This window comes from Varanus komodoensis, unplaced genomic scaffold (genome assembly GCF_004798865.1).
Source record: "Varanus komodoensis strain SLA01 unplaced genomic scaffold, ASM479886v1 scaffold19, whole genome shotgun sequence".
Lineage (NCBI taxonomy): Eukaryota > Metazoa > Chordata > Lepidosauria > Squamata > Varanidae > Varanus > Varanus komodoensis.
The window spans coordinates 5,360,803-5,372,277 of NW_025335550.1; the positions used below are offsets into that span (position 1 = coordinate 5,360,803).

At 41.6% G+C, this 11,475-nt stretch overlaps 1 protein-coding gene across 1 annotated transcript; it reads left to right on the forward strand.

The window, feature by feature from the left end:
* Positions 1 to 1,914: 1,914 nt before the first annotated feature.
* On the forward strand, positions 1,915 to 9,110 carry CNEP1R1 (CTD nuclear envelope phosphatase 1 regulatory subunit 1). The gene is made up of 6 exons (XM_044427957.1): positions 1,915 to 2,058; positions 3,985 to 4,056; positions 4,980 to 5,053; positions 5,863 to 5,972; positions 6,248 to 6,302; positions 6,928 to 9,110. The coding sequence occupies exons 1-6, from the start codon at positions 2,034 to 2,036 to the stop codon at positions 6,967 to 6,969; spliced, it is 378 nt and encodes a 125-aa protein (XP_044283892.1). The 5' UTR covers positions 1,915 to 2,033; the 3' UTR covers positions 6,970 to 9,110.
* Positions 9,111 to 11,475: the final 2,365 nt, after the last annotated feature.

Genomic DNA, 11,475 nt, shown 5'->3' on the forward strand with positions numbered 1-11,475 from the left:
AGGCGCCGTGGCGGCGAGGCCTAGTCGGGCGGCCGGCCCGGTTTCCGTGGCAACCGTGCGGCCTTGCGCGGCCCGGCCGCCTCGCCTCGCCTCGCCTCGGGTCTCAGGACGCCCATTTCTCCAGCATATACGCGCCACCGCATATTAGGAGCGGCGTCCTGGTGCCCCCTCCTTATATTGGGCTCCATAGAGGCTCCAATCATGTGCATCCTTCCTGGGAGAATAAGCCCCCCGAAACTCAGTGGACCCCCGAAGAAACATAAGGTGGGCGACCCTGCTGAGTTTCTCATGTTGGGCGCAATCCTGTGCATGCCCTCGCAGGCTCGCGTCTATCCGCTTTGGCCTCACCGTTTTGTTATTCTCAGATTGCACGCCATGTCTTGCCCTTTTCCCCTCCTGTGAGGAGGCTAAAGACGCTTACAGGGTCCACTTCCACTCCATTTGTCCCTGACAAGGCGTGTAACCAAATAACTGCGCAGCTGCTCTGACCTGAGAGAGGTTGGGAAAGTCAGATAAATCCTGGCAAAAAAATTAAACCTGCACCCCTTTCTCGGGAAGTAGCAGAATGAAAACCAAGTTACTGATTAACATTGCTGTTCTTTTAAGAGACTGGAACTCAGAACCTGAGAGTGGCTATTCTTGTGCTGATGCCAACAAAACTAATAAGGCTGCCAGAGGAAGGGGGCGGTTGGCATTGTTGCAATCACCCTAATTTGCCTGATCAGACTCGCAGCCAAGGCCCAACATAATCGCTGTGCCTCAGTGATTGTTACATGAATCTCTTGTCATCAATGCTATTAAGTCTCCTGCAGATTTCTCACATTCTTTTTCACCATGTTCCCCTTATTCATCATCACTTGCCCTGCTTGTACATGTAACTCAGAACCTATATTTTACACCACGTGGCAGTTCAAATCATGGGAAGTTAAGCTGTGCACATTTTCTTACACTTCCAATGTGTTTCAGTGCTGCTTGCTCCCAGTAAGTGCACATCATCAAACATTATTGAAGATGCTAATTCCCATGAGAAACCTCCTAAAGTTGCTTGGTGGGAAGTTCAGATAGATAAAAAGTTCAGAAGATAAAAAGAAGCATGTATAAAGTGCATAGTTAGACTATGGAATTAACTTCCACAGGGTGTAGTGACGAATTTGGAGGCTTAAAAAGGGAATTGGAAAAAATGGGGCAAACTATCAATGTTTATTAGTTCTCACAGTTCCAATGACAGAGGCTGTACTTAGTTGCTGGGGAACATGGCCAGGAAAGTTTTGTTGTGCTCATAATTTGCTTTTGGGTTCCGTATATGCAACTGCTGGCCACTGTATGAACAGGATGCTGGACTACTTGTAACTTGGTCTGATCCAGCATTGCTCTTACTTTCTTTCATATTCATCCACGATGTAAAGAAGTCAAAGTGGTTTCAGTCTTGCTGTCTCTTACACAAGCAGTGTTGGCTAATAAAAATATACTGGTTCGTTTACATGATCTTTTATTATTTTTGCTTCCTTCTGTTTTAATAACTGGTCTGTAAATGTTTATGTTTAATAGCCACTCTGTGTCTGTGTATATCTTCAAACAAACGCTAACAGTTAAGTAATGTCACCCCAGCTTCCGCAAAGAGGTATCAGCAGCGAGCGGCTTGGGGATTTTTTGGTCGTGTTTTTGTTTTGTATCGGACTTTCCAAATTCCGGCTCCCTTCAAAGAGGCGCTGATGAAGGACGGCCAATCATTGCAATACTCCTTCGTAGTACGCATGCGCTGCTATGCTTTGCCCTTTTCCTTGAACCGGTCTTCCTCGGCTTCTTGCCCTCACGGAAGCTTGTCCAATGAGCTTAGGGCTTGCTGAATAGCAGGCGACCCGGGGGGGAATATATCCAATGGGAAAGGGTGATGCTTTCGATGATGTGAAGGAAGTTCGAGAGCTACCGTCGATGCATGGAAGGGAGGAAAAACACAGGCTTTGCTGTGCGTCAGGGGCCGCGGCTCTGAACGGTGGGGAACTACAAGTTCCCCTTACTCCTTCCCCCCTGCAATGAACTCCCTGGAGCAAGCGGAAGGTAACTGGGGATCCCCTTCTGGGGGGCTGGGGGGGCTACAAAAGTAGCAGCAGCTCTCCAGGGAAAGCACCCTTTGCTTCCCTCTCCGCATCCCAAGACGAATTTCTGGGCTTACAAGCAGCTTGAGAGGGGAGCGAGACAGCAAAAAGCTGGACCTTCCCAATGTGGTCTGTCTTATTTAGGCTGGCTGTGGGGAATGCTGAGAGTTGTAAGGCGCTCCCCCCCTTTCTAAACACGCACAGGGTCGCGCCCTTAGTTAATGAATTCAGGCTGCATGGATTGAACTTTGTTCGCCCACTTCCCTGTACGATGGGCATCTTCCCAGCTGGCCCCCGTTGCTGTGCCTTTCCGCATTGTCAGAGGAAATGTTTCTCTTCCTGGCTTCAGAACCTAACTCTGTCTATTTCGGCAAATCGGGGGGCAGTGAAACAGGCAGGAACAAATCTGGATTGCTTGGGGTGGCAGCGGGAGGGGTCATTCGTAAGCCTACATCCGTGTCGAAAAGCATAGCATTACTGAAGTCAGGGACAAGTAAGAACACAAGAGCCATACTGGATCAGACCAAAGGCCATCTAGTTCAGAATGCCCTTCATACAGTCGCTGAACAAGTGGGACACGAATGCATGTAATTCCTCCCTTATGCCCAAGACCCTAGCAACTGGTGTTCCTAACCTGACGCCAAAAGTAGCATGCAGAGGTGGTCATCAGGACGTGTAGCCATTGTTACCTTCATGAAGTATTGGGCTACCTTCATGAAGTTATTTTGGACTTGTTAAGGATACTCCTTTACTCCTAAATGGCTTAGGCCTTGGTTACCTTAAGGAGCAGCTGCACCCATATGTGCCTACCTGCCCTTTGAGATCTATGCAGGAGGCCATCCTGTGTGAGCCATCCCCTAGGGAAGTCAGAGGGATGGCTGCTAGGAGGGCCTTTCCTGCAGCTGCTCCTTATATTTGGAATGCTCTTCCCAAGGAGACTCGCCTGGTGACTTACATTCTTTTTGGCACCAGGCAAAGACCTTCCTTTTAATAGCTAATGCCACTCAAACTTTTAAAATCGTATTTTATTAACATTGTATTTTTAAGTGGTGTATTAGTTTTTAATAGTGTTTTATTTCATGACTGTGAGCCGCCTAGAGTTGCTGTGGCACAAATGGGTGGCATACAAATGTTTTAAATAAATATTGTTGAACATAATAAAATAAAAATAAAATTTTGAAATACTTTTGCTGGGAAGGTAAAATGTGTATCTGGTCATAATTAGGGAAATAAAGTCATTTCGTAACCATGCAGGAATGGTTACTAAAATCTTTCGACTTTGCAGAAATTGGTATCTTGACCTGATGCCATTTATAGATGATTTGGCTCAGGTAAAATAAGGAAGATAAATGGATTTGGCTTGTTATGTATTGCTCTTTGCATTATGGAGCTCTCAGAATGAAGAGGAATCTATTTGGATTTTTTGGAGTGTAATTTGGTAAAGAAAAAAATGTGTATGAATATCATGTGTATGTCTGTCAGAGCCATAGCTCCATGGTCATGAAACCTAGGCACCTGAAATTTGGCATGCATTCCGCAGGGACTTTGGGGAGGTACAACAAGGGATTGTTATTGAAATGCATTAATTAATTTAGGGCTCAGTCCTAGGCATCCCTAGACAGAAAAATAACCTATAACCCCCAGTACTCTTCAGTCAGGCAAACTTGCTGGGGAATGCTGGAGGTTGTAAGGCATTTTCTGTCTTGAAGAGCAATCTTATGGCTTTTGTCCAGCATCTGGGGTGACCTCCTGTGCACTCATAAACAGAACACTGAACATGAATGAGGAGATTTGATCATGGATCTTCTTTTCCCCATGTAGCCATTTTTCCTATTTGCAACAGAAACTTCTAAGCCTAACTAGATTTCTGTCTTGGTTCCTCTTTCAGATCTCAAGGCTTTTGAAAGGCGGCTTACTGAATATATAGCTTGTTTACAACCAGCAACTGGACGGTGGAGAAGTAAGTCCAAGGCACACCAACAATAGCTATTTGCATGTAACAACTTGTATTGAATTGTAGCCCTAAGTTCTTAAGGAACATTTTTTGGAAAAAGGGCACTATATATTTATTGCATGATTAACAGTAAGAAATATCTAAGAAATACGGCATAAGACTTTGGAACTTATTACCTAAGAAGACTACAACACAATAGTTTTCTGGGCTGCTGAAAGGAGTATGTCTTGAAAGAAAAAGGGATGAAGATGGCTATTTTTGTTTCAGTAGAACAACAATTCCATGGCTTATTATTTATTTTTAAATTCTATAATAATATTTGCAATGATTTTGAGCAATGAACATATCATTTACTTACTATAAAGTAGATAAGTATTCGAGATAGAAACAGGCCATCCTGTTTAAGGCTAAGCAGGATTTTAATCTGGATTTCTCATATCCAGTAGGTTTCATCTCACTAGTTCTTAGCTATATATGCACAATAAAAATAGTGTCTATCTGCCTATACATTATTCAATACAGCTGTGCTGATTCTAGAGAAATCTATTTATGCTTGGATATTAAAGAGAAATTACTCCTGCATTGAATGCTCATGCATTGGAGAAGAATCTCTTGGGCATAGAAATTCTGCCGTAACTTGCTTGTCCAATAAAACAAACAAGATAAATCTTCATCAATTTGTGTCTACTGGGTTAGCATAGAACAATCTTGTGAAATGGGCGAATGCCCATTTCTTTAAAATAAAGAGAGGTGAATAAAGTTCTCTGAAATGGATTCCTATTAATTTTATTGCAATATAACCAAGTTAGGTTTGTTAATATGTTGTCCTTTTTAGTAACTCAGTTCTCATCTTTTCTATAAATTATACACTGTATATTATGTACATATCATACATAAATGTTATGTAAACACTTTCATTTTTCTGTCAGTCATTCTTATAGTGGTATCAGTCTGTACAGCAACTGGTGCTTGGAACTGGCTCATAGATCCAGAAACACAGAAGGTAGGTAATACCTCTCTAAGAGGTCTGATACTTTAATACATTCTTACTTAATTTATTCGAACATGTGGAATAGACTGTCTCATGTTCGGTGTATTTAACCAGGTATTGTAATTTTTTGTTAATGGCTATAGTTCCCTTCTGACTCAAGCTGAATACAGTAGTTTGTGTTGATATATTATTTCAGCCTTGGAAAAAGAGCCCAAGTGTAGGGACTGCAACCAGAGATCTAGCAGTATGTGATTTTTTGCCTGTCAGATTGTAACTTATTTTTTTTATTTTTTTATTTAGGGAACTTCTATGCCGCCCCGTCTGCCGAAACCTTGGGGCGGCTCACAAACATAAATAAGTAACATCCTATAAAACAATATAAATTAAGTCACCCTGGCCAAAGAACAAAATAAATAAATAATATTAACAATTAAAATAACTTTTGAATAAAAAGGTCTTCGCCTGGTGCCGAAAAATAATGACGGCGCCAGGCGGACCTCTCTGGGGAGCACATTCCATAGATTGGGCACCACCGCAGAGAAAGCCCTCCTCCGAGTACTTACCCTCCTAATTGTCGGAATAATGTCCAATTAGAATTTATTAATTAATTCTAATTAGAATGACAGCATTTAATAGAGTAACTCCAGTAAGGTGAAGCAGATTGGTGAACAAAACATTTGAGACTTGAAGTGGTGACATTTCCCTTCAAGTTGTCCACAGCAACTGAGCAAATGTGCTCGAAAACCCCCCAGAATATTTTAATTTTGGGTCATCTCTTTAAAACAACACAGTATTTACCAAAGAATTTGGTTCTCTCCTAGGTATCCTTTTTCACATCTCTATGGAATCATCCATTCTTCACAATCAGCTGTATTACTCTGATAGGGTTATTTTTTGCTGGAATACATAAAAGAGTGGTGGCCCCCTCAATGTATCCTTTACATTGGTTGTTTTGTTTTAAGCAAAATGTTGTGCGCACTTACACAGTTACTGTTGCTTGTTTAACCCTGCACACGCACAGAGCCCCTACTTGAAAACTGTTTAATGGCCATGGAACTGGAGAATCGGGGGGAGGGGGCGGGGTAGTTTTACTCTTCAGCATCGCATATAGATGTGCTTCCATCTCTTTGCTTGTTACTACAAAAACATACATACACACGTCTCACCATGGAGGATTGTTGTATTTCTTTGACATATTCTGTGCAGCATAGCAGCTCGATGTCGAACAGTCTTGGCAGAATACAACATGTCTTGTGATGATGTAAGTGGCTTAGCTTTCTCTGGCTGAATCTGTCGAGTCTTGGAGCTGGGAGTACAACTGCACTGTTTCGTTTAACAGGATTGCATCTTACAGGTTTAATAAATCCTTCTGTTTGTCTCCCTCATTTCCATCATCCACCCCATAAATGGTATTTTGCAAGAGACTTTTCTTTGCCGTTTTGCCCAAGATGCTCCTGGTTTCTTCCTTCTCCATTACTAGGAGCAAGAGCTGAGGCAATTTATTCTGCATGGTAGGAGAGGTTTGAGACTGCACTGCATAATAGTCTCAGTGCCTATGTTTGCAGATGCCCTAGTGGCTACATTACCCAATATGAAATGTACGGATCATACAGAATTATCAAGGAAGGGAAGAACAGCTGGATTGGATACGATGCTGCAAACCAAATGTGAACAGGTGGCCCCAAATTTGGCAAAGCTTTTCTAGTAATTCTACGAGTTTTTTATCCAGAGGTCTGGGACTGGGGTGTGTGTGTTTGTCCACAAATATTATGTGTGTGTATATGAGACAGAGAGAGAATATAATCATCAAATGCTTGGGAAGTAATTGCAGTAATGACTCAGCCAATTGTTGCAGTGACGTAAAAATGTATTTCTCTTCTCCCCAGACTGGAAAGCTAATATTGAAACCCCGGCTTCACGTCCAGTAACTCACTGTCTTCCTTCAACTCCATCCACTGTCTCAGATACATTGGAAAAGGGGAGAGAGACTTTTTTCAATATAGTGAGGCCAAATAGGATTGCGTGGAATGTTCAGTTGCGTACAAAGGTGTCTCAACGGTTGACGACAGAAACGTGAAACTTCTAGTGTATTTATTCAGAATCTCCTTGCCTTTTCTTGTGTGAGCTATGATTTCAGTTTCTTCCCTTTCAGTATTAATATTCCTTCTATACCATTGGCAAGGCGGTCCCTGTATGCAAAAAAATGACTTGCTTGTTTTTATAATGTGCAAATCATTGTAAGTAGAAATTGGAACCAGTATTTAAAGAGGCACTTAAGCTTGCCATTCACAGCTACTTTTCCCCCAAGAGATTTATCTATTAATCATGGCTCATAGTAGACTTCTTTCATCATTTTAGTTTAATTTTTGTTATGTAAGACACAGTGAATACACTTCCAGAAACAAGAAGACAGAATTCTGGACAATCTTGGCTTATCAATCATGAGTCAGCATGTTGGGGCATATTATCTGATTTTCCCAGGTTATTAATACCTGATTTGCCCACTCCCACAAAATGGGGTGGCTTTGCTAACTGGGAACTTACCAGGTGGAACAAAACTTAGTGCTATGCTCCAGCTGGGACCTCTGTTTTGTCATTCACCTAACAAAACATAGTCTAAATCCAGGGTTTGAAGTTGGCTTGATTTCTGGCTTCCTCTGAAACAATTGCACAATGCTAGTTTCTTTTTCTTGCTGGTTTGTTCTTGGTTCCTACAGGAGGAACCAAACAAGCAGTAAGACAGAATACACAAGCCTGCTTGGTCATGAATTCACATTGACCAAGTCAGAATCCTGACTCACCACTTTGTGCAAAAACGGCCTACACTTCAGCTCGTGCATTCTCTGTAGCTTGACTATTTTCAGCTCATACTATGTTAGGTTTTTGCATCTGGTATGTATAAGAACAATGTATTGTATCTGAAATTTACACTGTGATAGTTTTGCCATGGAACTAGTATTGCTTAATTTCAGATTACTTGATAAAGAAGTGCCACAAATGTAACAAAAGATGGATTCGGATTTTCCTTTGGGTTCCAATTTGGCACATTCCAGACACTGCTGCCTGATTAACTATATTTAGGGAATTGGTGGGATTCTGAAGCCCAAATAAGAGCCAGTTTTAGTTACTCCTTCATTTAGTTACTCCTCCGTTAGTATAAAAAAAGCATAGCATTTTTATAGCTATGCTTAATGCCAAACTGGTTCACAAACCCTCATCTACCCATGGTTACACACTAACATGGTTACAAACTGTGATTAGCAACAATGCCATCACAGTTGTAATGCTTGTGTGTGATCAAAACTGCCAGGTAAAACCATGAGGAAGAACATGTAAAGCTGCAACATACTTCCAATTGGAGAATGTTAATTAAGTCAGAGTTGGGCAGAAAGTGGAGCTCCAGCTTCAACTCCCAGAAGTCCCTGCCAACATGGGCAGGGATGCTTGGTGCTGAAGTCTGGAACACCTGGCGGTCTAACACCTGGTTTTTGACAACCCTCCTCCAAGTGATCAGATGCTGTTAGGTTTACCATAAGCCTATGACTCCCCTACCCTTAAAACTTGGTCATTTCACTACATTTTCACAACCTAAAGACTTTCCAAATGCTTGGTGGCCATCGGGTCAAGTTCTTCAACCTTAATGAGCGAGCATCACACAAATTACACAACATGCTGGGTGTCAGAAAGACAGACTTTGTGCCAAGGCAAAAAGAACCATCTGAATCCAAACGTGTTACATAAAAGTGTTAAGAATAAAAATATACCAGCTGTTACACACAGTATGGTTTTTACCTGGTAAATAGCTCTTTAATTTCAAATCCTCGTTGTGCCTTTTAGAAAACCCTTTCGAAGCTATCTAAAGAGTCCAAGACTTTAAGAGCACAAAGTGATTGATGGTGTAGGAAATGGGCTTTCAAGCCTGACGCGGCAAGATTGCTTTCTGACGGCATCGCATGGTGACAGCAATAACATCCTGTGCTCTTCAAGTCTTCGATCTCTCATGCCACCTGTTTTTAAATCGCTGTACATTTTGTAGAAATGTGTATTAAATAAATACTTTATTTATAAAGTTTGACCTTGTTTTTAAATTGTGGATACATGAACATCAGCAGTAAAATCACTGAAATTGAGCACTCCTAAGCCTTTCAAAAGATCATTTTTTAAAAGATGCCCAGTTACAATATGTCAGATTCATAAAAGAGTCGAAAGGGGTTCAGTACAGGACATGAGGTTAAACCCTCCCCCACAGATGGCTGATGTATGGCTAGTCAGCTTCTGCAATTTTGCACACATGGAAATGTATGAAGACTTGTGCTGCATTTGTATCTCTGTGAAATTCTGGACAAGTTCCAGAATTGCCACATGAAGGTATAAGATCAGATAGCCAAAATCTGGGGACACCTTGAAGGGATGGTACATTTAGAGCACCATAATTGAATTATAGGCATCCACTTGAGGGTGGAAGAAGCATGGATCACTTTTGCATTTCTTTGGTCCTGCAAGACAAAGATGGCCAGTTTTGGAAACTTCTTTTGCTCTTGCTCATGAGGAACTGGGCACCAGCAGCATGGCAATGGAATCAATGGTCTACAGAGGTGGTGGGCTCTCCCCCACTAGAGGTACTCAAGATGAAGCTAGACAGCCTTCTGAGAGGGATGGTTTAATTCGTCCTGCTTGTACCTGATGGCCTTCTTGGCCCCTTCGAACTCTTCTATAAATCTATATCCTGATAAAGCCTCGCTCTTCCTCAGAATGTTCTTCCACCTTGTGGTGTCTCTGATGTCACTCTTGCAATTTCAGCTCTGCAGACAGGATGGGAAGAACAAGGCCAACAGCACAGGCAGGCTTCTACCAGTGGTCCCAGCTCAAGCTTGGAATGATTTCCGAAGTCTGGGCTTGGACCGCAATCTATTCTATGACTGACTGAACAGAATCCAGTAGACCTATAAAGTTTCTCACTGAATATATATGACCTAAATCTGTGACTCTTGGATGCTTAATAATGACAGTTTATAGTGGATTATATGCTCTGGATATTCTGCAAATGTTTTTAGTATCAGCCTTGCAGCCCATTTGAGGAGGCAGCCGAGGAGTGCGTACATAGTACAAATACATATGAATTATTTTCCCAGGTTAAGATATGCCCCTTCTCTAGTTTCTTTTAATTGTAAATTGCGTATTTTACATTTTTTTGGTCCCTGCTTCCCTAACTTTGGCCCTGAAGCTCTTTGCTTCTGACAGCTTTAAAAACAAGGAAACATGGAAAATGAGAACCCGTTGCCCTTCTCCAAAAACCTGCAAACTTCATTTGCTTTTATCAGTCGAAATGTAAGGGATCCTTATTTATTCAGCAATTTTTGAAAGCTTCACAGGGAAAAATGTAAACGTGATGTATTCGTACTCAATTCATGGCTTTGCAAAGTATTCCATTTGCTGAATTTAATACCTTTTCTGCTAATTGGCAACAGCACAACTGGATCAGGAGGCTAGTTTTGGCATGTCTAGTTCTCCGGATTGCCTAAGAGAAAGTACCTCCTTCCAGTAATTCAGGCAACCACACGCTCTTCCTTCTTCACAGTCTTCAGTGCAAGGCTTGCCTTTTGAACGCAGATGACTAACAGAGCAGAATAGTTCAAGGTAATAATGGAAAACCATGTGGGGAGAGATACTTGATTAAGACCTGGCACTGGATGTTATGGGTGATACAGTTTTTCAGCCCGTCTTCCTAAGGAAGCATTTCCCCGAGTATTCCAACAAGACTGTGGATGATCCTTGATCCGGTATGAAAATCTTTGCTCTGCAATTATGCTTCTGGGGATCGCTTGTATTTCATATTAAAGTGTTCAATTTATCATGGAAATAGTAGCAAAGACTGCAATCCTAGGAAAATTATTCCAGAAGACCCAGTTGGACTAACTTCTGAATAAATGGGTGTAGGACCACACTGAGAATGAGGTGGAAGGGAGCATTGGTTATGTTCTTTTCACAGGATGAAAAGGAAACAAGTTAGAAGGGCAATGTACGTGAGCTTGAGAACATGGTAATGTTACATGGTGCCTGGCAAGACAGGCACCGATCGGTTTTGAAGAAATTAAAACAATATTGATAGCTCCAGTATGTCAGGAAGGTAACTAAAAACTGACCCAAGCCTTAAAAATATTGCCTCAAAATACACTTTAATGTGTTCAAAAGTTAGGTTTGGTTAATAGTTATACCTGGACAGGACTTAGCATGGTAAAGACTGAGTTATAAGGATAAAGCTAAGTTAATAAGAACACATTCCTATGTGAGTTTCTACGGAATCAAGTCCTCCAACTCCTAGCATTAAATTATTATATTTATTTATATCCTGGCTATTCCCAGAGAGTGGGACTTCAAGTGGGCCTTGCCAGTTATGAATTTGACAAATGCAGGATTGTGCCAGGACTAGTCTC

Bases quoted from the DNA above. Each gene is read 5' to 3' on its own strand.
- CNEP1R1 (XM_044427957.1), top strand. From the start codon at position 2,034: ATGAACTCCCTGGAGCAAGCGGAAG. The intron at 4,057-4,979 runs GTAAGTCCAAGG...TTTTTCTGTCAG, and splicing joins AGCAACTGGACGGTGGAGAA to TCATTCTTATAGTGGTATCA. The intron at 6,303-6,927 runs GTAAGTGGCTTA...TCTTCTCCCCAG, and splicing joins ACAACATGTCTTGTGATGAT to ACTGGAAAGCTAATATTGAA.